Source organism: Nannospalax galili, unplaced genomic scaffold (genome assembly GCF_000622305.1).
Source record: "Nannospalax galili isolate Female #2095 unplaced genomic scaffold, S.galili_v1.0 scaffold2387, whole genome shotgun sequence".
Taxonomy (NCBI): Eukaryota; Metazoa; Chordata; class Mammalia; order Rodentia; family Spalacidae; genus Nannospalax; species Nannospalax galili.
The window spans coordinates 81,485-83,746 of NW_008355639.1; the positions used below are offsets into that span (position 1 = coordinate 81,485).

Consider the following 2,262-nt stretch of genomic DNA (forward strand, 5'->3'; position numbering starts at 1 on the left):
TGTCGGTCACAAATTAAATGAAATCAAAACTGCCAGAAGTCCTCAGCACACACCTACAGGCACACACAGTTCCACGTGTTTATATGCTTAGAGCAGGTTCAGACTGAAGATGATCTAGTCAGCGCTAAATTCTATCGAGCTAGACCCTAGGAACTGATTATTATTCTTGACTCATAAAAGGTAATTTTTTATGGTTCAGTCTTACAGGTCACTATATTCTTAATATCTAATCTTTATAAATTGTATTACTAAGATTATTTTTCAAAATGTAAGAAAAGACAAAGTATGTGAACACAGATGTTTATTACAGGACGTTTGAAAAATCAAAATTCTATCGAGCTAGACCCTAGGAACTGATTATTATTCTTGACTCATAAAAGGTAATTTTTTATGGTTCAGTCTTACAGGTCACTATATTCTTAATATCTAATCTTTATAAATTGTATTACTAAGATTATTTTTCAAAATGTAAGAAAAGACAAAGTATGTGAACACAGATGTTTATTACAGGACGTTTGAAAAATCACCCAATTAACTGCCTTAAGTGAACAAAAAACCCATACCACTATGAACAGGCAGCGACCCAAGAGCAGGCCACACTCCAGGCTGGAGAATCATGGCTGCTCTTGGTGAGCTCATCTGGTAAGTTCTCAGAACATGTGACTCCAAAGTCAATGTGTGACTTGGCTTGACATGATTAATAAAGTAAAATATAAATATAAGGGCGGTTTAAACAATTATAGTTTACAGCAGTCAATTCCGGGCCAGTAACCAGAGAACTATGTTGTATGGGTCCTGTCTGTGTGTACAGACATACAAATAAAAATCAGGCCAAAAAAATCTCTAGGCAGCAGCCCTTTGCCTGGATCTGAAGCCCTGGGGCTACAACCCCCCGAAGAAGGCCACTAGGATGTATGACATCCACCCTATCTGTCACAAGAACAGCTTCTGAAACGACTCCTTTCTGTACAAGTCAACACCGGAGCATTAACCACGATGGTCACCACCAGGAGGAGCTCCGTGGCTGTGCTCACAGGTGTGGTCCTAGTTGAAGGCTCCATTTTAATCTGGGGCTTTAGGAGCACCTTCTCTGCTTCAATGGGTCTGCGTCTCCGTCTTCTTCGTAATTGGCGCGGTCCCTCTTCTTGGCAAACCTTTTTCCAATTGTTCCCACCAAGGTCTCGTATCTGTGAAGACGAGGTACAGCAGAGATTTAATTTCAAATGGAAAAGTAAGACTGGAGCCTTGCTCAAACATCAAAAACCTACAGTGAAAAGAAGCCTGGCTGAGAGCACTGCGCTCCTAAGGACGGCGGCCGTCTTGGTTCTGGACGCTCCACCCTAATCTAACTAAAGTGGCTCGGGACAGGAACCCTGGCCACCAACACCTCAACACGAGCTGGAGGCCATGCTGAGGGGCAGCTGCTCACGGCCCGGCCAGACTCACTCCTTTAAACTTTCTAGACCCTCCAGCCGACGCCATAGAGCGCCAGGGCACGGTCACCTTCTTGCCATCTCTTCATCCGACACGTCAAGCTCTGCTGCTTCCTCTTCCTCGTCTGCTGCTGCTTTGTTCTTGGAGTTCATCTGAAGCATTAACTTCTGAAAAACACAGCCAGGCCAACCATCAGGGCTGGAAAAGGCTGGGGAGGCACTGGAGTTAAAGCTGCCTCTGGCAGAGAAACCCAAGCCATGGACTCGAGACCAGAGGAAGCTAACAGGATTCTGTGCTGGGGCAGCCGGCTCAGTAACAGGAACAGTCTGTGTTCAGTTGTGCATTTACGCTGTCTTTACAGCGAAGTCTTACTATCTGTCACTCATACGCGAAGGGGGCACACAGCTGACCCAGCGAGAGGAAATATAAGCTTCTCAATAGCCTATGAACTCATCTTGGAGTCAAATGGGAGAAGGCAGTAATTGTACATCTACCTTATGGTGGGTAAGAAAGGAGCAGCTGTCATGGGGTGGAGATGGAAGGCTGGCCTGGCTAACAGACAGAATCTGCCCCTCAGATGATGCCCCTAAGCCTTGAGCTTACAGATACTGGGCTCCTCCATGCATTACGGTGGACACTGCATCTTGATGATGCCCCTGAACCCTGAGCTTACAGAATCTGTACCCTGGGCTTCCCCACGCGTTAGGGTAGACACTGCATCTTGATGATGCCCCTGAGCCCTGAGCTTACAGAATCTGTACCCTGGGCTCCCCCACATGTTAGGGTGGACACTGCATCTTGATGACGCCCCTGAGCCCTGAGCTTACA

General features: G+C 46.2%; 1 protein-coding gene across 1 annotated transcript; it reads right to left on the bottom strand.

The window, feature by feature from the left end:
* Nucleotides 1-484: 484 nt before the first annotated feature.
* On the bottom strand, nucleotides 485-1,601 carry Mphosph6 (M-phase phosphoprotein 6; the record flags this gene model as incomplete). Its single annotated transcript, XM_008852939.2, is given in 2 exon segments — nucleotides 485-1,187; nucleotides 1,504-1,601. Coding segments are annotated over 2 exon segments (210 nt in total), but the record flags the coding sequence as incomplete, so codon positions are not given.
* Between the last annotated feature and the right edge of the window lie 661 nt (nucleotides 1,602-2,262).